This window comes from Centropristis striata, chromosome 20 (assembly GCF_030273125.1).
Source record: "Centropristis striata isolate RG_2023a ecotype Rhode Island chromosome 20, C.striata_1.0, whole genome shotgun sequence".
In the NCBI taxonomy this organism is placed as follows: domain Eukaryota; kingdom Metazoa; phylum Chordata; class Actinopteri; order Perciformes; family Serranidae; genus Centropristis; species Centropristis striata.
The window spans coordinates 19,466,398-19,487,885 of NC_081536.1; the positions used below are offsets into that span (position 1 = coordinate 19,466,398).

The 21,488-nt window shown below is 39.0% G+C and overlaps 1 protein-coding gene across 1 annotated transcript; it reads right to left on the minus strand.

Annotated features, from left to right (window-relative positions):
- Positions 1-3,085: 3,085 nt before the first annotated feature.
- Positions 3,086-17,087, minus strand: LOC131958710 (transmembrane protein 26-like). Its single transcript, XM_059323878.1, has 6 exons — positions 16,789-17,087; positions 11,946-12,042; positions 11,380-11,469; positions 7,582-7,790; positions 6,798-6,877; positions 3,086-5,402 (listed from the first exon to the last, which is right to left on the minus strand). Exons 1-6 carry the CDS (start codon positions 16,992-16,994, stop codon positions 5,104-5,106), a joined length of 981 nt encoding a protein of 326 aa, XP_059179861.1. The 5' UTR covers positions 16,995-17,087; the 3' UTR covers positions 3,086-5,103.
- Positions 17,088-21,488: the final 4,401 nt, after the last annotated feature.

Below are 21,488 nucleotides of genomic sequence, written 5' to 3' on the forward strand. Positions count from 1 at the left end.
CAGCCACAAGATGGCAGCCTAGCTCACTTTGACAAGCATTTACATTTATTTTGAGAGGATTATATATCGTCACACTGTTAAAATAATCGCCTAAGTCATTTTTTATCAAAACTGTTTGGTTTTTTTTTGCCTAAATCATCTCCTCATGACGCCGGCCACCTATGGTAAAATCGCCTCCATCCTCAATTGATCAGATTATGTGATTTTACCCCTTTAAGATCATCACTTCTTTGACAATTTGCCACATTGATAGGCATCATATAAGTACGGAAGCGTATTGCTGCCACCCTTATAAAAAAATATCCTCCATTTATCTCGTTATAACGAGAAACTGTCATTATCTCGAAATAGCGTGATAGTATCTCGTTATAACGAGATAAATGGAGGATATATTTTTTATAAGGGTGGCAGCAATACGCTTCCGTAGATAAGAACCCAGCAAAGAAGAGCTAGAGGGAGACTGTTTAGATATCAGTTTAGTTTATCAGTGTTTTATTTTTGACACTCATATTGGTAATACTTTATTTTGAAGGTGTCTACATAAGAGTGACATGAGCGTGTCATAAACATGACATGGGATGTGTCATGAACATTAATGACACTTTGAAGTAACATTGATGCTCATGATACTTGTCATGTCATGTTTCTGACAGGATTGTGTGACTCTTATGTAGACACCTTCAAAACAAAGTGTTACCATATCTTGCTTACGTCACAAAGGCATGTTCAAAAAATTGCCTAAGTCATTTATTTCTCATAAGTTACATAAATTACACACAGTGTTATTACTATGCCAAAAGCCATCCTTTGTTACATCTTTTTTTGAGTGAAATGATCAATAAATGTCATATGTTACACTTTTGGTGAAGTTTTTTGTGTTTCCTGCAAAACTTGTAAAAATTATGATTATTTCAACAGGGATATTTGGTCTGTTTATTTTTTTTAAACTTCTATGCCAGAAGAATTCTTAACTTCAAACAATTAAAAATGTTTTCAAAGTCTTTGAAATCTAAAAGCTTTCTAATATATGATAAATTAATTAATAATATTGCTTTTAGATGTTCCCCACCCATAACATGTCAACTACCACTTCTAAATCAAAACTAAGAAAACCTTGAAAGTCGTCGAAAAAAAAAGATTCTGTCCCAATTATTTTATATATTTTTGGCCTATATATATCTTTTTTCACCACATACATCTGTGATATCTATTTGCGCAGGTTCAGTCACAACATCATGTACAATATGATCCACAATATACTCTTCAATATCTTGTGCAATATTATTTTCTATTTTTGTTTATTTAACTTAATGCATCTTACTCTATTGTTATTCTATTAGGTTGTAATGTTAATAGTACATCTTACACACTACATGTGGTACTCTATCCTTATCTTTTGTTGTTATGTAGGAATGTATATTCTATACTGTATGTTTTTCTAAATTGTTATACACTACATTTATTACTCGATTATCATTTTTTTATTACTAGGTAGGTTTGTGTATTCTATACTGTTGTTGTTTTTGAACATTCTCTGTCACAATAATTCCTTCAGGACTAATACAGTTCTTTAATCTTATCAAGATGACTTTGTTCCTTTAGTTTTTGTTGTGCAAAAAATTCAAATAAATCACCATATGCATATTAAGAACATAACTAACCAATACAGCTTTAGAAAGAAGGTTAAATAATGTCTTGTGGGAAATTTAAACTCATCCAGTCAATTTGTATGTAATTTGTTTATATATTTGTCTTATTTGTTGATGTTTTTATTTGGAGTGATTATTTTCAGTCTTTTCTTTTACACTTGATGATTTTTGTGTTTGCACTTTCAACACCAAATCAGGGAAAACATTTGTCAAAAATAATTAAGAATCTGGAGACAATCTGATGCTGCATAACAGTGAATAAAAGAACAACTGTTTGGCAGTTTGACAGTGATTTTACTGGGATAACGGTGGCACTTTTTTTATTCACAGCTTTAAGCCTTTCTATATTTAAATAAAAACTGATGCAACATCTCAAATAAAACTGCAAGAACCCTCAGAGTCTGCCACTGATTCAAGATAAAGAGCTGTCACGTCATGACATCATCGATTCAGGTGTTAATGCTCCGATGTCCACAGTGGGGAGACAGTGGTCTGTCTAGTCCAGGGGTCGGCAACCTTTAATAACAAAAGAGCCAATGTGTGCCAAAAAAGAGAAGAAATCGCGGAATGGAGCCGCAAACCTTATTTTGAGCCTAAAATGAAAATTAAACAGCCTAATAAGTCTAAATTAGCCTACCAACTTTATTAATAGTCATATTGAGCATTTATTAATATGATTTTGAAAGCTAGTCTATCTAGGGAAACTCAAAACTAGACTTAAAGCTGGCAAAACTTAAAAGTTAAGGCGCCGGGCCGGAGACTTTCATAAGCTATGAAGCACATTTTAAGTGACTTAAATGTCAAAACTTTTTTAATATGCTGTAAAAAAGCTTTACAATTTTGCAGTTGAAGAATTTAAATTGTTTTTGGCCTACACCATTGATAAATGAAAATTTAAATGTAAAAAATAGTATATATAATTTTTTTGTCACTGCCACAGGGAGCCCTTGCATGCGGCCTAAAGAGCCACATCTGGCTCCGGAGCCGCAGGTTGCCTACCCCTGGTCTAGTCAGTCCAAAATGATTCAAGTGGCATGAATTTGTTTTAAGGTGGATTTAATTGTAATATTGAGAGTATAGTGCAAGTAGATTTATTCTTTTTAAAAGGGGACACTTTGGTCAACTCTGACTGTTTTGAAATGTAAATTATAAATAAACGTGATTTGGTTTTATTTGATATATTCCACCTAATCTTTAAACCACTGTATGTGTAAGAGTAATATTCTAAAGACAAATTATTTATTATTATTTAATGTGTTTTGTCTGTGCTGTTTTGTGTTTTCTCTGTACTCTCGACATCATTGTAAATGAGGGGTTGCCCTCAATGATTCCTCGAGAAATAAATAAAGGATAAATGAAGTGAAAATAATTAAATAAAGAGAAATACATGAAGAAACTGACAATGCTATTGATTGTTTTATTTGGTCTGTGTCAGGCCAAGATACATTTACATATAACAATGATTATATATTGGTAAAAAATAAAATAATGCATACAATATATAATACTGTTTTGGGAACAAACAATACAAAATGTAATGTGAAAAAAACAAAAGTACAAGTAAAAATGCACAGTTTGTGCTGAGGTTGTCTTCTAAATATCTTCACATAAACCAGGGACTTGTAATACTGATTCTTTGGCGTTATAAATTCTGAAATACTTAATTGTTTTAAAGGGTAAAAAACAAACACAACTCAAATTGAGTTGATTACCTGAGTGCAAGTTTATGTGTCTTTTATTTCTAAAGGTACGGCAGTTTCTAGCTTCTAGAGTTGCAACCATCAATCAAAGCTGGACTGCAGGAACTGAAAGGATGAAATAACACTGAGATAACCAATACAATGATGTATTGGCTGTGTATAGCAGGTTACTGCTTTTTTTGGTGCAACATTTTATAAAATAAAGTTTGGAAAAAATTTGGATTTCCTATCGCCTTGCTATTTTTTTTCCTATTCAAATGTCAAAATGATCAGAATTAATTATCTTCCTCACGCAGTGTTGTTTTATCAGACAGCCAACATTCATAAGATAAGATGTTTTCACAATCAGTTCAGACTTCCTGTTCGGGTTAAGACAGGAAATTGCTCTCCTTCTATCTCGGCTTCAGTCCACATGTTGTGTAATTTAATATATCTTTTGTGTCTTTTCTGTTGTCTGTCGCCTGTTAGAAATCTGTCCAGTCCTTACTAAGCAGAAGCCTGGCTCTAGTTACTGTAGGTGCTGGCACAGGTGGTGCTTTGAGATGACTTCTGTTCATTTTATTGTGCTGACACCTATTAATGTCAAGTCTATTTTTATTTGTGGCCCAATATCACAAATCATAGGGTGCTTTACAGTTTGTACAGCACACGACACCCTCTGTCCTCGCTTCGGATAAGGAAAAACTCCCTCTTTTCCCCCTGAGCTGACACTATTATCTGATATTCTTGACTTGGTCCCCCACACCTTTTTCCTGTTCTGCTCCGCTTCCTTCTTTTCCTCTGTGCCCCCCTGCTTGCCGTTGGCCTGATGTCTATTACTTTTAACGTCAAAAATAGTTACAATCTAAACATTTAAAGCTGCAAGTAGCCTTTACACCTTTCCATGTGTAGGTGGAACTGGCAGGGTGAATAAGCATGAAAACTCAAAATTTTAACAAATGTTTATAGTGAAGTTCTTAAGACTGCACTAACATAATATCAAGTGAATTGGGTTGGATCTCTGGGAGAAGTTAATTAAAGAATAAAGCCTGAAAATGGTAACAAATGTGATAAAATTGCACAATAAATTCAAAATTGCTGACTTCATGTTGTGTGTAGGCTATGGCTCCAAGAGACTTTTTTGAAAGTCTCAATATGATACATCTGACTATCCAATTTCATTAATTTATGTTGAAATTAAAGTAGGGGGCTTTGACGCTATTGAGACAATTTGCAACACCCAAGCACAAAACCCATAAAATCTCCAATTTTTCACTAGTTCTGATATGATTGCCAAGTTTCTGGAGTTTGCAAGCACATATAGCGCCTCAAAAAGGCGGTTGATTTGAGAGAATAATATAATTTCTTGCATTACAATAACACCGCCTGTGCTCGGGGCATAATAAGGCCTCCAGATGCAACAAAAATCAGGTTTTAGCCCTGCATGTTCATGCACACATAATCGCATTTAAGTACTGAATAAGATGTGGAGTTAACTGGGGTTAGCTCCAGAGGGACTGAGATGTGAGTTTGAGATTTGAAATGAGTCAGATGCTAAGCAGTCAAGTGTAGGAAGTGAACTTGGCACCTTCATCCACTTTCAAGTGTAAGAAAATGTTTGTTCAAAGTATTCTGCTCCCAACAGTGTTAATTATTCACACCCACTTGATCCCACATTGTGAGAAGAACACAGAAAACAAGCATTTTCTTAATTTCCTGTTCCAGTTGTAGTTTGCGTGTCATGTCTGACTAATTTCCCCCCCTGCGCTGACTCTTCAAACTGATGGGATATCGCTGCTGATGTCGGGAAGACGGGAAGGTCTGAAGTCCTGACATATAACAACCAGCCTGTAAAAGTTCAGAATGACCACCAGGAAGTTCTTGATGGCGAAGAACACCAGCATCTGGTGAAAGACATCAAAGTAGGTCATGACGGTGAGCCTGACTGCCAGGAAAGGCCCGTCCTGGATTAATAAGGCCTCCACGATGCTCCACATGTCCGTGCTGTGTTTAGTCAAGAGGGACACCTTCTGAACGCCCGGCTCACCCTCACTGTCCGGTTTAGAGTTCACCACTTTTAAAAAAAAACAGATGGAAATAAAACATCAGGTCAGAGACAAAGAAATAATCTGTTTGTTTAGTTGTTTCAACCTGAATTTAAAAGCATATTATAGTTGCAAATTAGCTTTGGCTAGATGCCCTATACACATATGAATATACACTCCCTATGTGACAGTGTTAATCAGTGTTATCACTGAAAATAAGTAGTAATTTGTCGTCCATATTGGCTTAAGAAAGTGTTATAGAATGAAAACAGCCAGTGGTGAAAGAAGTATTCATTACTTAAGTAAAACTACTTATACCACACTGCATAATTACTCCACTACAAGTAGAAGTACTGTGTTCAAAACTACATTAAGTACAAGTACAAAAGCATCAGTATCAAAAGGTGCTTTAACTTTTACTTGAGTACAACATAGTACTCTTTCCATCCTAAGTACATTTTTACAAAGGTACTTTATCATTTTGAGAAAAAAATCTTTTAAGGAACAGTACTTGAGTACAATATTCTCCCCTACTCTCTCCTTCCCTGATGAGCATGTTGCAGCTGTATGTCAACACTTTCTGTTTTGAATCGGCGTACAAACACACTGGACCACTCTTACACTAACAAAAAGACACACCCACATGAGCGGACTCCAACAATACCGCAGTGAGGTGCATTTTAGCTCTTAGTGCTTTTAAATGTGTTATGACGGTAAAGCTTCACATGAAAGTATTACTTCGAATCTCTGCTTCCATTCATAAATTATTAAATGTTGGTTTATGAATAATAAAGATCATTAATGGGGGCAGCTCTTTCTGAGAACAAACTTGTGCTGTTTCTAATCACACTGTAATGTTCTTTCTTTCTTCCTTTTGTGAAATACTATCCTTTGTTCCCTCAGACTTGAGCAGGCGGGTTGACATTCTTTTCAGTGCTTTGTATAATAAGTTTCAGAATGACATCTGCTAGTTGCCTGATAAAGGCTTCCTTTTATCAGCCAAGTTCAGAGGTGGTGACTTAGTCAGTCCAGATCTATTTATGTTATAAATATGTGTGATTGGACTTCCTCTTAAAGGCTGGCAGGATTTATACATACCCCTATAAGCAGCCCACACCCTTCCTGTTAGTGATTTCTTTTTGTTGTCTAGTCTGTTTTTAGAACTATATGTCTGAAAGTTGTAACATTACAATGGCTTGGGTAAGTGAAATCAGCTTTTTTTTCTTTTGGGTTAATAATTTGACAAACTGGAGATAGGGGACCAAGCGATTTCAGCCAAACTGTTTACTTAAAGCAGAGGCCTGCTGACTAAATACACTGTTTGGATCTGCCCACACTCGGAAGAGGTTATGTTCAACAATACATGGTTGTAACTGCTTAATAAGCTCCAAAGTTATTGCTTTAAGACACAAACACATACTGACCGGCCAGATGTAGAGGGAACTGCAGCATGCTCCAAGTCCACACAGCTAAGATGATGTAGACCAGCTGAGGACTGTTCTCTCTGGAAAAGACACAGAAAATATAGTCTAAGTAGTCCTGTGAGTTTCAATTTAAATCAGTGCTGCTTATTTCAGTTAATACATTGCTATAATGTCACGTTTTAGAGACACAGATAAGGTAACCTCACCTAAAAGTGACCCAAGTGTGAACATATATGCATGCACATAAAACTGTGTATATATTAGGGTTGTCAAAAGTATTAATACTCAAAAAAGAATCAATACTAAAACGTTATATCCGGATACGATACTCATTTTCAAAAGTATCGATGTTAATTGACACAGTGTCAGTATACATAAGCATAGAGTTAATAAGTTTACATAAATGTTGGTGACTGAAAAGTGTTATTTTCTCTCTTGAAGTCCCAGAATTAAGCAGAGAAAAGTCGACCTGCAACCAAACAGCAACACACACAGCCGATAATATTGTTCTAATTGTTATTGTTTATTGTATTTATTTATTTTTGCACTACCTCAGACCTGAAGCTTGTTATCATAGTTGCAGTTGCATATAATATTATTTAAATATTTCTGTTAAACTTTGGGGTCTTTGTTTTTATCCTTGTGGTACCGAAAATGGTATCGAGTATCGAATATTTTAAGTATCGGTATTGAGTTGAAAATCTTAGTATCGTGACAACCCTAATATATATATATATATACATAATATATTCAGAATCAATAAAAGAGATGATGAGCCACCCACTTGACATCTGAGAGTGTCTCACTAGTGAATTCGAGGATGTCCGCCGCAGTGCCAACAAAAATTAGGAGGAGCTGCGAGAGCTCGTCACGCGTGACTCCACCTCCCAGTGGGAGGAGCCACTTCCCTATGATAAGGAGGATGAGCAGGATCTGATGAAGAGCCAGGATCCAGTCGTCAGAGCAGACGTTAGATAACACCGTGTTAAAATTCTGGAGAAGGAAGAGAAGTTGAAAGTTATTTCTTCGTTGACAACATAATCATTTGTTCCTTGATATGTAGCCAGCTCTCAGCTCATAAAATGCTATCAGTTTCTGCTAAATATTCCTGCAATAAAACCCTGCTACAGTATGTATTTAAAGACCCTATGAATTTTCAGTCAAGTCAGTCAGCATTTTACCTCCTAATTGCCATGACAGTAGACACTGACAAAATATGGATGTTGCTGCACAAAAGCTACAAATGGCAGGATGCGTCACACACATCTTTTAGCTGGTAGCACAGATAACGTAGACCCAAGGGTGCCCACCCAAGATTAGTGCTACCAATTCAGTATCTGACCAAATGTCCCCCGTTCTGTTCCTGAGTTATGGTGTTAAAAAAGGTCAGAAAAGTGTTTTTTGTTGAAAAATTTGTTGTCTTAAAATATCATCACTTCATTTTTATTAGAGATTTTTGTTGTTTTTCTTTTCTATATCACTGCATTAATTATTTTATTTATGGCTAAAAACCTGTTTTGTGAGTTCACAGTGACCTTTAACAAACAATTTTTTTTCGGTTGATCCTTAAGACATTTGTGACAAATTTGAAGTGAAGTCTGTAGTTAATGAAACAGGAGCTGATTTGGCTTTCTTATGAGTATTTAGGACGTCAGCATGTTGTAAATGGTACAAATTCTAAATAAACTACAGTGTTCATGTTCATGGTCATGGCTTATTGATGTGTCTTTGTTTTTTTTAACAAAAATTATGATCTGTGTGTGACAGAGAAAGCATTTGGCAATACAGACATTACTTATCAGTAGCATAAATTCATTGTTCATTTTTTGTTTTAAGGTGATTTGTTGATAAAAAGAACACTATAGCATAATATCACCACAGTTATCCCGTAATGACTTCATATGTTGCACAATGTGGACTTTCTTTTCCTAACTGAAACACAGAAAAAAGCTGAGGCCAGCTTCAAGAGGTGTGCCCCAACAAATATTAGCTTTCTAATTCTCCGGGGCCAACAGGGTGTGGTGGTGGAGGTCGAGCTGTTGTTTATAAAAGCCATTTTAAATGCTCCCCTCTTACTGTTATTGGCCACACGGGTTTTTCAGGCTCCCACGTTTGTTATTAATGGCAGAAAGTTTCTGCACTCACATTTTAATGGCTTAGTAAATTGTTTTATTATTGCTTACTATGCTGCTCTGCATCTCGCATTTAAAGGTTTATTCTCTGGTCTGTCTGTCTCTCTCTTCATCTGAAGCAAACAGTACATTTGTGTACTCTTATCTAAATGATGTGTGATACTGTTAATCAAAATATTCCACTAGTTTGTCTGTGAATGTTTATATGGATATCTGGTAAAGTGAATGTTTTTCTTCCTACTAATGACTTTGCAAATTCTTGCATCTATTTCTGCTTGTTTTATTGGGTCTCTATAACCTGTGGAGTTCCCCAAGGGTCAACTATTGGACATATTTTTTTCTCATTCAACATGCTGCTTTTAGGGCACATTATCCATCTTTCATCATTCTTGGTGATATTCAGTTTTATTTTATTATTGAAATCTGGTAAAATCTCAAGGCTTGCTGCTTAAGAAATTGCCTCGGCAAATTCAGTGCCTGAATGACTCAGCTTATTAACTTTCTAAAGTTAATTCACACCACAACTGAAGATCTTGTCTTTGGCCCTAACCAGACATCTGAGAAGATTCTGCAGCAAGACAGGCATTTACTTGTGGTCATAAAAAAGGTACACTCTTACAGATATGTGTGAAAGTCAAAGCAATGCCACAGGAGCATTCAAGCATGTAATAACCCAACTGATGGCACAAGTGATGCATCATAAATGTCTGCTCTAAATTAGGATGCCTGGATTCCTTTGTACAGAGAATATTATTATAATGGGCAAATAACGAACAGGGACTGAGTGGAAAATATATCAGAAATTGTATTGGGTAGGATAAAACCCTTGAGAGGAATCCTCTCGTTTTCGAGGCGGTCCTAAAGTATATTACAAAACAAAACACTCAACAATTTACAGACATACAACAACAAAGACAACAGGCATCATCACAAACATAGAAAAAATGAGTACAAAAATGAACACAAGAATGAACACAACCTCTCAATGGCTACAAGTTGGCCATCTGATAAAACTAAAATGTCTTTCATGTTAGGGTGTTTAAACAAATCAACAACTAACAACAAATGATGTTTTATTTAATTTTTCTTGCTGGTTGCATCTAATATTGTTTACACCCCTCACCAGTCCTGCTCCCATTAGCACACTTGGCTGAGCTTTAAGTTCTGCCAACCATGGCTCAAAATATTTATCAGAGATAATGGAGAGAGGGCAGCTTTTCCCAGAATCCACTTCTGTAATCGTGGGAAGACACTCTATTTGTCCCATTGGTGGATTCTTATGAACTCTTTAATCCCTGCGGCTGCATCCGGCTCTCCAATCTTTTGATGTCCATGTTGTCTCTTGTGTATTCACTCCCAACCGGCAATCAGCGCATCAGTCTGATACTCCATTCCTCAATTACTGATTAACTCTCCTCAGGGCATCCATATTAACCCGGTGTTGGATTCTAATCAGATTTAAAATCGAAACCAACTCACGCAACCACAGCCTTGTACTCTGAAGAGCAACAGTTTGGCCTTGAAAACGGCTCAGAGGAGTTGGAGTAGCTTTAGATTAGAGATGTCACCAGAAGCAATTCTGTAGACTCAATTTTGAAATGTCCACTTCCAAGAATGTGTTTCTTCATCTCTCAGTACTTCCTTACACTGAAGATGCCATACTCAAAAGGGGAACAAATACATGCTTTCGTCACATTATCTAAAATTACCTTCTTGTGGTTGTCTGCTTCTGCCAACCAGTCTGGTCATCTGACTGTTGCTACACAGAAGCTACAAATGACACACACACATTTTCAACCTGGCACCACAGATAATGTAGACCCAAGGGTGTCCATCCAAGGTAAGTGTCACCAAATCCAAGGTTAGTTTCACCAGTTCAGAGTTATGGTGTTAAAACATGACCAGAAAGGTGTCTTTTTTTAATAGTTTGACATTTTGGGAGTTGTTTATGCGCTTTTTCTTTTTGGGGGGCGTCAGACCATACAGATCAATACCACTCTCATACCACTTCAGTATAAAGCTACAACCAGCAAGTTATTAGCTTGGCATAAAGACTGGAAGCAAGGGGAACCAACTAACCTGGCTCTGTCGGTAAAAAAAATCAACCTAACATTATGACCTCTAAAGCTCGCTGATTGGTTGTTTTATCTGTGTAAAAACTGAAGATTTAAAACTGGAGTCTGATTTTCTGGGAGCTTCACAATTAAACTGAACATCGAACAAATAAAACAAATGAAACTGTTTTTGGAAATGCAAGGGAGAATTTTCCTTGAGAGCTTCTTGAGAAATGGACTGTGTTGGATAATTCCAGGACTCTTGGCGAGTTTCCAACTTCCACTTCCACTTGTGGTCTTCAGAAAACTTACTCATGTTTTCTCTTCTCTGTAGACAATAGTTTGAGTGCAAGAGGCAGTTGAATTTAAATTAATATTTCAGTCTGTCACGCTTACCTTCAGGTAGTTCTGGTATGTTTGGTTTCCCAGGGTCTCGTTCACAGTGATCACCTTACGCAGATTATCCCAAGAGTTGAGCTTTTTGCACTGAAAACGGTTAAAAGGGGCTTTTAACAGACAGGTTTCACAGCGTGCATGTACTTTTCCCTCTAGTTAAAACTGATAAGCTTAAAAGAAAATGCAGAATTTGAACAAATCTGTAGATTTAAGCAGCTACAAGATGTTTTAACTGGTTAGGTAACAGTCTCAATGTAATACTGATGCCTGTATATGACCAACATAAGCAAACAAGACAATCAGCGAGGGGTTTGACTATTTCTATATAGTTATTCTTAATGCCTGTCCCAGGGTCCGATTCCCCATGAGAGCAGACGAAATGATTTATGGCACGCAGATCGTTAGAGCTGTTTTCATAGTTTCCCAGGCAAGGTTCCCCATTGAGTAGTATGTTGGCAAAGAATCAGGGGGAAAAAATCTTTTGAGACTTTATTTTTGGTATTGGATGGCTGCAAAATATGTCATTAGATTACTTTTAGAGTACTTTTGTTCTGGGATGGGAATACCTGAGGGTCGCTGGCTTTGTTCTGCTGGTGGTGGAGCTCCAGGATCCAGATGGAAGGAATGATGCTGATGAGAAACAGAAAGATGGGAGGAGAAAACCTGCAAGACAAACAACAGTCATAAGCACAACTTCATACAGAAGTCTGGGAGGAAAAAGTAGTAGTAATCAGGACACTTTTTCCATCCTCTCTGTGGAGCCCCTGCGTAAAAGAAAAACAGAAATGTCAGTATAGGTCTTGTACGGGAGCCTCTTGTGTGCTGCAGAGGAGATGGCGCCAGTCTGTTCGGCGATTCGTCTTCCACGGGCGCTCTGCCTATTGTTTGTTATAGCCCTGTTTCTCAGTGTCTATCTGGATGTTTCTGCCATTCTGTGCTACGATCGCCAAGCCCTGCTTAACATCCGCGACCTAAAATTCCCTGTGGCTCGGGCAGCCAGACCCGATCAAGGAGACTGGACCAGTTCTCCCCCTCCTGAGCTGTCAGGTATCCCAGCTTACCTGCGCCGCCAGTCTGTGGTCCCTTCTCGCAAAAAGCGTTCCAGGAGACGAGGAAGGAGGGGAGGTCTGCTGGTGAAGATCAAGATCCAGCTGCCCTCACACCGAGCTGCCGCCCGGCGTCTGGCGCGATGCCTGCGTCCTGTTGCCTGTGTCTCGCCTGCTACTCCTGCTGAAGCCGTCCTCGACCGCGATGCTGCTCCACTGCCTCGGCCATCGCTGTCTCCAGCCCCTCCAGCCGTCCCGACAGCGCCCACCGGACCGCGACGTACTCAAATCTCCACTCCTGGCTCGGCTCGCTGGCGATCCCTCCGTAGGTGCAGTCGTGGTGTTGACCACTCTAGCCTACGCCTGTTGAGGCGCACCGGACCAGCGGCTAGCGACGAGCTAACCCTCCGGTTGGCGTTGATTAACGTGCGGTCACTAGCGAGCAAAACGTTCATGCTGAACGACTTCTTTATCTCTCGGGAGTTGGACTTTCTATTTCTGTGTGAGACCTGGCTCTCTACCGGTGATAACACGCCGTTCTCTGAACTTCTCCCACCGGACTGTAACTTCCTGAATTCTCCCCGTGCGACTGGGCGGAGGCATTGCTTCTGTTTACGGTCGTTTTTTCACTGTCGGCAGATTCCACACGCTGGTTTTGCTTTGAACTACAGCTCTTTGAATTAATTTTGTCTTCCCCCATATTGTGTGCAGTGGTGTATCGCCCTCCTAAATTCAACAAAGATTTCATCAATGACTTTGCTGATTTTTTGTCTGGGCTATTGGTGAAGTATGACCACTTAATAATTTGTGACTTTCTGAACCTTCTAGATTAATTTGGTCTTAAGCAAGCTGTCACCGGCCCAACACACGAAAAGGGTCACACACTTGATCTTGTGCTGTCTTATGGTGTTTCTGCCTCGGTGACTGAAATCTGTGCCAGGTCTTTCTCTGACCATTCCCCAATTCTGTTCACTGTATCAGTCCCACACCCAAGTAGTACCCCTAGTGTCTCCAAACGGACCTCACGCACAATTAACTCATCCACTGCTGGGCAGTTTTCAGCTGCTTTCAATGATTCACCCCTGTATGGGCCGCAACTGGACATCTCTGAGTGTAGTGCTGATCAGCTTCATTCTGCATTCTCATCAGCTTGCACTGACATTCTGGACTCTGTTGCCCCTCTCAAACCCAAACAAGCTAAAGCCCAGTTAACACCATGGCTCAATGATGCAACGCGTGTCCTCAGACGCTCCTGTAGGCAGGCTGAGCGCAAGTGGCAGAAGGACCGTCTCCACGTGTCCCTCCAAATCCTCCGAAGTCGCCTAGTGGACTACCAACGAGCCGTTAAAACTGCCAAATCACAGTACATTTCCACCCTGGTCTCCAGAAACAGTCACAAACCTCAGCTTCTCTTCAATACTCTAAATTCTCTCATAAATCCCCGTAATGAATCCCCTGTTGTGCCCTCACCTGCCCTCTGTGAAAGCTTTCAAAAATTCTTCATTGACAAGATCGCAGCACTCAGGCCCTCTGATATCTCTGCCAGCCCCCTCCCCCCGCCTCCCCCCCTTCCACGGCCGACTGTCTTCGAGCAGTTTGAGCCCATTACCCTATCCTCCCTCTCCGATGCAGTCAGACACCTGCAGCCTTCTAACTGCCCCTCTGACTGTCTACCCCCCCCCCCGTCTACTTAAGGATGCTACAGTTTTCAACACAGTTGCCCCCTTCCTTCTACTGTTGATTAATTCCATCCTCTCCACTGGTTGTGTCCCGGCTGCCTTCAAGTTCGCCGTGGTGCAGCCACTACTAAAGAAACCCAACCTCGACCCCTCCATTCTCTCTAACTACAGACCCATTTCCAAACTACCCTTCCTGTCTAAACTCCTCGAGCGAGAAGTCTACATCCAACTGAAAGCCTTTCTCACCAATAACAACATCTACGAAAAATTCCAGTCTGGCTTCAGAACAGCCCACAGCACAGAGACTGCACTCCTGAGAGTGCTAAACGACCTGCTCCTAGTCGTTGACTCAGGGAGTCCTGTGATCCTAGTGCTTCTCGATCTCACAGCAGCCTTTGACACGGTGGATCACAGGATCCTGCTGTCTCGGCTTGAGCACCAAGTTGGCATCAAAGGCACAGCCCTGAAGTTCTTTCAGTCCTACCTGGCTGACAGGAGCTTCTCTGTCCTGCTTGGGGATTTCTTCTCCTCTGTTGCCCCCCTCACCTGTGGGGTCCCTCAGGGCTCTATACTAGGTCCCATCCTCTTCCTATTATATATTTTACCCCTAGGGGACATCCTGGTGAAACATAACATCTCCTTCCACTGCTTTGCCGACGACGTCAAGCTGTATCTGCCTCTTAAGGTTGATGGGCAGGCTGCACTCCAGCCATTGCTTGATTGTTTGGTTGACATCAAATCATGGATGGGTGAAAACTTCCTCAACCTTAATGAGAGCAAGACAGAGATCATTATTTTTGGAAAAACCTCTCCGGCCTTCTCCACTGATGCCCTAGGCCCTCTAGCCTCCAACATCCGGCCTTCTGTCAAAAATCTTGGCGTGATTTTTGACTGTGCTTTTAAGTTTGAGCAGCAGGTTAGTGCAGTGGTGAGGAGAAGCTTTTTCCACCTGAGAACTCTAGCCAAGACTAAAGCTTACCTGCCTCAGAGTGACCTGGAGAAAACTATTCATGCCTTCATCACATCACAACTGGACTACTGTAACGCCCTCTACACCGGCATGGATCAATTACAGCTTCGCCGCCTGCAATTGGTCCAAAACTCAGCCGCCAGACTCCTCACCTGCACTAAAAAACATGATCACATCACCCCGGTCCTTGCATCACTCCACTGGCTCCCCATCCGTCACCGCATCAACTATAAACTACTTCTAACTGTCTACAAATCCCTCCATGGTCTGGCCCCTACATACCTGTCTGACCTTTTGCACCACCACACCCCCCCCAGAGCTCTACGGTCAGCTGACCAGCTGCTGTTGGAGGTGCCGAGGTCCAGACTAAAGACAAGGGGCGACAGGGCCTTCTCAGTAGCAGCCCCCAGACTCTGGAACTGCCTCCCCCTCCACATCCGTGCAGCGCAGTCCCTAAATGTCTTTAAATCTCACTTAAAAACCCACCTCTTTTCTCTTGCCTACAATTAAAGTTTTTTTTTGTTTGTTTGTTTGTTTTGTTTTGTTTTGTTTAGTTTAGTCTCTTTTTTTACCTTTGTCAATTCTGTATTTTATTGCACTTTTTGCACTTTTATGTGAAGCACTTTGGTGCGGCTCAGCTGTCTGTAAATGCGCTATATAAATAAATTTGACTTGACTTGACTTGACTTATATAAAACAAATATTGCACTTCTTACAAAATGTACTAGTTCATATTGTGATTTCAATAAAATTGTAATAACTTGTTATTACTTGCCCTAATACAAAGAGTCATTCTGTCGTGCTGGTTAATAAACATTCAAATTGTTTGGATCTGAAATAATTAGTCAGTTGATCAGTTACTTAACTGATAATAAATCTCTGAAATAATTGCTTTAACCATTTTTCAAGCAAAATGCCAAAAATGTGTCTCCAGCTTTCATAAAAATCTGAAGATTTACTAAATTTGTTTTTCTTATAGGAAGTTAAATACATTATCTTCTTCGACATTTGATATTATTATATTTTACGGATGTCATCTTGGGCATTTTTTATTTTCTTTTCGGATACTGATACTTCAAAGACCGAACAATACATTGAGAAAAAAAGTCAGATGGTGATTAATTGATAGTGAAAATAATCGTTTCTTTGCAGCCCTACATTTAAGTATTTTATCATCACTTTGCTTTTAGTTTACTATGTCAAGATGCTCCCTTACACACCAATGCTTCTTTTACGAAAGATAATATTTTCACATCTCTGAGCATGAAGAAATTAATGAATGCGAGGATGCTTCTCTTCATAAGAAACGTGCAATCTGATAAACTTCATTAGCCTACTTTGGTTTTTAGTGTATGATTATAAAAAGAACGGCTGGCATTGAGGGTTAAACAACAACAAAAGAAGGCCAGACTATTGTTTTAAGTTTAGACAGGGAGGAAGATAGTTTGGGACAGTTGGGTCAGTGAAGGGGTACCACCCCACTCTCACTGTCCCAGGACCGGTCAAACAATAGCAGCGGAGGGACAAGCAGGATGCAGAGGAGTCTATACGGCGGTGGGGGAAGGGAGATGACAAAAGCTTAATTTATTCATGCATTACACTTTATATGTATTCCAGAACAAAATGTGCACAAAGTATACAAAAATAAAACTTTCACAGTTAAGTTGCACATCATTGAAAGCATAATAATGCATGCATCTCATATTAGGCCTACCACTTGTAATCTTTTCCTTTTCGTCTCCTCAGCGTTATTATCATTTCAACGACAAGCGGCAGAAGGAGGAAAGTGAGGCACCAGTAATAGTTGTGACTGAGATTGGGATCCAGCTTCACCCGTGTCACCCTCCAGACGCCGGTCAGAGACACGAGGATAAATAACGCTCTAGTAACAATCGCACATATAAACTTGAACACCAACATGATGCCGGCTGGTTGCAGGTCCGGTTTGTGCACCGCTGCTTTCCTCTGTTATTCCTCGAAGTTAGAGAGCTGGCTGGTTGCAGCCTCAGTGGGGAAAAAACTGCTTGACTTTTCGAATAAAGTCCCCATAAGTTTAAGCCCCGCCTTGAACTAGAGCCACGTCCAGTTTCACCTGACCGGGGATCAGACAGTGGGGCGTGCAGGACTCTGCTGTTATACATGACAGAGCGAGCTGCTTCTCTGAGCTCATTCACAATTATTCAATGATTTATGGATGACATCATGGGTCCGTCAAAAGCTCTATGAATGTACAGGAGAGGGCAGCATCACATCATCTGCTCATTCACCGGGAAAACAGCATGAAGCGGCTCCCCCTGCTGCTGAATCTGTAATTTACGACCTTAAACTGTGCCATGAAGTGGGCTCCGTGTTTACATTTTTAATGGAGTGCTGAATTACTTAAATAACATCACGCAATTAGATTAAATGTTTGTTTTTTTGCAGGTAAAAGCCATGAGTTACGTGTTGAATTATTGGAATTTTATTTTATTTATTTTTATTGCGCACTCCAGTGATTACAAACCAAGTGAAGACAACAGGAATACATATGAAGCCAAATACATACATGGAAAAAACTATATCAAAACAGAGGGGGTAAGAACTAATAATGATGAAAGAAAATGAAATTAAACGGATCCAAACCCCATTAAAAACAAAAACAAAACAATTAAAAAAAAAAAAAAACAAGACACACAAATACACCAATTAGGCCTATATAAATTGTAATATTAATGAAAACATTATTGGATTATTATTACTGATTTGAATGCACAGTTTCTATTGTATAACATTGCATCTATATATAATATAAATGTTTTGTTATACAGGGGTGAAGCTTGGAGGTGGCTTCTGGGGCTCCAGCCCTGAATGTTTACTTAAAAGTACCACTTTTTTTTAAAATTCCTTCAGCTGAGTCAATATATATTTAGCTCAGTGTATTCAGAGTATTGAAGACAACCATAACTTGGTATTGTTGGGATCCCTAATTGCAATTACAGTCCAGATTATTATGGGATGGATTCCAATGTGATAGATTTGTCAGCTGAACATTAATTCAAAAGAGATAATGTGCAAAAACGGATATCTCTGTTTTGATTTTCATGCCTGAATCCTGTTTTTTTGTTTTGTTTTTAATGCAGCAGGGGATATCAATCATACCTTGTTGTTTCCTTTTCGTAAATCATGTATTTTTTATTGTGCACTCAAAGGAAAATCCATCAAAGTGGTGTTGTTTTTCTCACATCAAGAATAGCTTTTATCTGTTTTGCAAATGAACTGTTAAATGAAACACATTTGTTATTTTAAACAGTATATCTGCATATTCTTTTAAGTTTTTGTAAACTACAGAGTTTTGATTGAAAATCATATAAACTCTAATAGAATATGTAAACAACTCAGTTCTTTCTCATCAGTCATTACGATCTATCCAACGTAAAGCCACGATCATGTAGTCTAATCACATATTTTATTATCTCTCCATGCAGGAAATAACACGCCACATCAAGTCTGCCCTAGCTAAACACACGTGCGCGCGCGCACACACACACACACACACACACACACACACACACACATACACACACACACACACTCCTGTCATTTTGCCCTACTTGGCTGCATGCTGAGTATATTTCTATTCAAATCAATCTGGCCAGTCAGTGCAGGAGAGAGGAAACAGTAGAAAGGCCTGTGACCTTGGAAAAGAGACAGACTTTTCCTGTCTTTGTTCCAAAATGTCTATCATCATCCTCTTGGTTTGCATCACATGAAATCACAAGGAGAATTTCAGACAGTGAAACAAGCAGGGGAGAGAGTATCCAGCTGCATGCAGGGAGGGAAAAAAACAGTTCTGTTACATCTTGCGTCAAAAAACATTGCAAGCTGAGTTTTTTAAGAAACCACTGGTGTATTTGTGAAACATGTCCCTGGTGTTTATCCCGTTCCCTGGTTTCCAAGTGTTTGAAGTCTAGAATAAACCAAAAAAGTGGCACTGAAAGAAAAATCAAACCAATTTTAGTCGTGAGTGTTCCCGTTTGACAACAGCAACTTTCTCTGTCAGAGTGAGAGTCACTCTGTCATAAAGGGAAACAAACCCTCCTCTGTTGACTGAGACAGAAAGGCCATCCAAAATCATACCCCAGGCCCGGTGTTACCCAGTGATTCTGTCGCTGTTCACACACTCTTGGCTGCGTGGAGATGATAATGACAGAGATGGCTGAGGGCCTCTGGTCACTGATCATAGAACAGTGATTCCCTCTATGCTGCTGCTTCAATCAGCATGGCAACAAAGCTCATGTAGAGCTGCGCCGTCTGCTGTGTCAGCATAAAAAATTATCTTTGTAACATAGAATAAAATAGAGCAATGAATCAACTCTGAGATCACTGCTTGAAATATTGCAGGATTATAACTATTACAAATAAGCAGTAGTGGAAGAAATATTCAGATCCCTTACTTCAGTAATAGTAGTAATACCACACTGTGAAATTACTCCACTACAAGTAAAAGTCCTGCAAAAGTACAAATGTACCAGCATCAGAATGTACTTAAAGTCTCAAAAGTAAAAGAACTTGTTATGCAGTATGGCCCCACTCAGATTGTTTTATGTAGTCTATTTAATATTGTATTATTATTTTTGATGCATTTATGTAAGCAGCATTTTACTGTTGTCCAGGTAGGGCTAATGTTAACTACTTATTATACTTTTATGTGATTTGATTTATAAACATGTATTTCAAATTTATCATATTCTTTCATGTTAAATCATGACCTAAAAAAAACTGTTTAAATGGTAAGTGTCTAAGTTACTCGTAGTTAATGACCTGGTAATTATATAATACGTTCATGCAGAACAAGGAATTAATAAGATCTTTATAATGACTAATAGAGAGCCAATTTGGTATTAATAGGCACCCTGATAAACAAGTAGGTAATGCTGAATATGTGTACCTTAATATAAAGTGTTATATAATATAAACATTATTTGTAATATAATTAAAGTAACTTTATCTTGAGAGCATATAATATGTCATGTTCACAGCTGACCTGTAAGGTGTTGACCGCTGATTCTGGAGGAGCTTAAAGTTCCCTGTCAGGATTCACAAATCTATCCATATGTGGAAATACTAAAGTAAAGTACCAGTACTTTAAAATTGTACTTAAGTACAGTACTTGAGCAAATGTACTTAGTTACATTCCACCACTGCAAGAAAGTACTGGAAATTAAAAGCTATTTAAGCACTAAGGGAGGCGAAAATACAATCCAAACTGGTTCAGTGAAACTTGAGTTTATGCACAACAACAAAAAAGATTACGAAGCTCTAAATAAGGAACGCATGATTCCACAAATCCTACCTTAACTCACAATTCTGGATGGTTGTCTTGCTGTTCATACTGAACAACACAATTTCAAACTTTGAGACAGTGCAGAGCATCAAAATAAAAAAATAGGAAACATATTGCACAATTCTTTTCAAGTATATTCCGCTTCATTCAACAAATGTTTTCAGCTGTCTTGCCTTCGTCAGGGTGGTGTCTGAGGTTATTGAGGTTGACATCTGAGGAAAACAACCTCAGGTAGTTCTCTAATGAAGGGAAGTTAGCCAGATATGTTTGGTTAATAAAGCGTGGTGTAGAGGAGAAGACTTGTGCAACTTGTTTTCATTTTGATGGCTTGAAGGTTTGTCTTTGTCTGGCTGATCTATGTAATACCAATGTATAGGACTGGGACAAAAGTGGCCTGTATGCTTACTAAGTGTTTAAGTACACAAAGGAAGGTTTTTGTGTTTTTGTCGTGATAGTATATATTTCTATAGCCTTGCTCCTGCTGAAGAGGCCTCCACTATTCAGCCTTGAGTTTCCCTGCAGTTCAATAGATGTTGAGTCATCCTGCCTTACAACTCTGCTAAAGTTCAGAGATATTCATCTGTTTAGATTTCAGATGGCAGTTTAAGTGTTGCATGCCTGAACAGCTCTTTAAAGGGATTTTTTCACCTGGAAACACTGAAGGTAAAAGCATTAAAATAGAAATATTTAAAAAGCCTCAGCAGAATATTCAGAACATTTCAGATTGTATTTGAAGTGCTAACCTGCCGTCAGTCGTGGAAGAATTGAAAAGTAGATATACCACAGTGTACAGAACAAAAGCTTTTTTTCTGAGAAACTAAAGGATGAAGTGTTCCTTTCTGCATGGAGAAAATGATCTAAACTCAATAAACTCATTAAATACCATCCAAGGTCAGCTGGAAAAAATATCCCATCACAAAGCTGGACACGGGTGTTTTTTTGATCTCGTGAAAAAAAGGTTGATTGTTTTTAGAGTTATGTGGTTCTCACAGGACGCAACTAAACAAACAAATGATGATCTTACAGAATATGATGCTTTGCTGTTGATTAAACTACTGAAAATTAGCTCAACATGTAGGGCAGTAAAATAC

Bases quoted from the DNA above. Each gene is read 5' to 3' on its own strand.
- LOC131958710 (XM_059323878.1), bottom strand. From the start codon at position 16,994: ATGTTGGTGTTCAAGTTTATATGTGCGATTGTTACTAGAGCGTTATTT. The intron at 11,470-11,945 runs GTATTCCCATCC...AACCGTTTTCAG, and splicing joins ACAAAGCCAGCGACCCTCAG to TGCAAAAAGCTCAACTCTTG. The intron at 5,403-6,797 runs GTCAGTATGTGT...TTTTTTTAAAAG, and splicing joins GTTCCCTCTACATCTGGCCG to TGGTGAACTCTAAACCGGAC.